This window comes from Empidonax traillii, unplaced genomic scaffold, assembly GCF_003031625.1.
Source record: "Empidonax traillii isolate 1590-97213 ecotype Southwest subspecies unplaced genomic scaffold, ASM303162v1 scaffold543:size1229247, whole genome shotgun sequence".
In the NCBI taxonomy this organism is placed as follows: domain Eukaryota; kingdom Metazoa; phylum Chordata; class Aves; order Passeriformes; family Tyrannidae; genus Empidonax; species Empidonax traillii.
In genome coordinates, this window is record NW_020955736.1 from 1,226,847 (window position 1) to 1,228,732 (window position 1,886).

At 41.3% G+C, this 1,886-nt stretch overlaps 1 protein-coding gene across 1 annotated transcript in view; it reads right to left on the bottom strand.

The window, feature by feature from the left end:
• Nucleotides 1-1,154, bottom strand: part of ITSN2 (intersectin 2) — a gene marked incomplete at its 5' end in the record, with an annotated part of 41,722 nt that extends 40,568 nt beyond the window's left edge. Inside the window, 2 exons of the mRNA XM_027897462.1 lie at nucleotides 841-926; nucleotides 1,017-1,154. Coding sequence (XP_027753263.1) covers nucleotides 841-926; nucleotides 1,017-1,154 — 224 coding nt within the window. The remainder of the gene's footprint in view (nucleotides 1-840; nucleotides 927-1,016) is intronic.
• Nucleotides 1,155-1,886: the final 732 nt, after the last annotated feature.

Consider the following 1,886-nt stretch of genomic DNA (forward strand, 5'->3'; position numbering starts at 1 on the left):
AAAAAAAAAAAGGGAAAGAAAAAAGAAAAAAAAAGAGTTGCAGTTTACAAATGACCACAAAAATGACTTGAATGTTAGAGGAAAGCCTCTGAATCTAAAAAATGAAAGAGGAAAAAATGTTAGAGGAAAATATACTAGAACAGCTTTTATAAGCTGGCAGAAGACTGACTGCTGTTAAAAAGGTTTTCCAATGTGCAAGAAACATTAAAATACAGACAAAAGGTTTAGTTTTTAAGGGTGTTCCCTGTAAGTCCTCCTGGAGTTAAAACCATCAGAAACCAAGACAGGATCAAGCTCAATTACTGCACACAAGGATAAAAAGAGATACAAAGCAATGGTTTAAGCCCCCAGCAACCACCCTGCCAAAAAGAGAGGCAAGTCCTGTCTCGCAGTGTGCATGTAAGAGACCTGTGCAAGTAGCATCAGAGTCAACAGCAGAATCTGTGTTTGTGCAAACTGCATCCAGTTTTTCGAGAATTAAATTACACTGGAACCCCTTGCTTTCAGAATGTCCAGAACAAAGTAATGCCAGGAAGTTTCAACTGAAAAAAATTTGCAGTAGCCTGGCGGTATTTGGCCATGAAGGATTTATTTTCCAAAATTCATTATTAATCATCACAATTCTCCTTTCCTACAGCTAAAAATAACCCCTGTCTCTGCCTGCTCAATTCTATTAGATGTAACAGGCTGACTATATCCACTTAACAATCTTCCTACCTTTCAAGTTAAAAGGGATCTAGCTCCTGAAAAAAGCTCTCTACAGATTTGATTATGTCTTCCACTTTCTACAGGTTTCAGTGCCCTTTAGAAACAGCCCTGTACATTAAGGATGTGTTTTACCTGGCTGTTTTTTCTGTGGCTCCTCCTCTTGCACATGCTGGTAAGATGGCAGAGTTCCATTTATATTTTCAGTATATTTTCCACTCCTGGAGGGGGAAAAAAACCCAAGCCACCATTGTTAGAGAAACAGCACAGTTATGTCCAGTGTGTTACGTTTCACTGCCCTCGGTGATTACCTGAAGGAAGGTGGCACCAGTTCGAGAGGCAGAGTCAGTGGCAGCGGCTGCCCAGCTTTGGCCATGTCAGTGAGGTGCATGGCCAGAACAAACTCATCAGCCTTCAGCTGCCCATCTCCATCAATATCAGCCAGTGACCTGCAGGGTTTTAACAGCAACACCAATTAGGACTAAACAGCACAATCCCTCATGAGTGACAGCTGAACCTATTTACTGTAATTTTTAAAACAGAGAACTCCTGTGAAATGTTCTGGTAAAAATACTATTAATAACATGAATAATTGATGAAGAGGGATAATATTTTGTTAATAATGTACTGTTATCAACATCACAGAATTCCAGAATGGTTTGGGTTGGAATGGATTCTAAAGATCATCCAGTTCCAACCTCCTGCCATGGGCAGGGACACCTTCCACTAGATCAGGTTGCTCAGAGCCCCATCCAGCCTGGCCTTGAACATTTCCAGGGCTGGGGCAGCCACAGCTTCTCTGGGCAACCTGTGCCAGTGCCTCACCACCCTCACAGTAAAGAATTTCTTCCTAATATCCACTCTCTGAACCTGCTCTCTCTGTTTGAAGCCATTCCTCTTTGTTCTGTCACTGCAGGCCCTTGGAAATAGTCTCTCTTCATATTTCTTGTAGGCTCCCTTCAGATACTGGAAAGCTGCAATTAGGTGAGCCTGAAGCTTTCTCTTTTCCAGGCTGAACAATCCTAATTCTCTTATTAGTTTTCCTAAAGTACTGCAAAAAAGATAGCGAAGGGTGAAAGATCTCTTGACTTATTGCATCACCAATAGAAGAACTGGGAAGAGAATCCAGGACTGTTCTTAACCAGCTCAGAATGCTAGAAAACAATTTTTTTAAAGCAAAA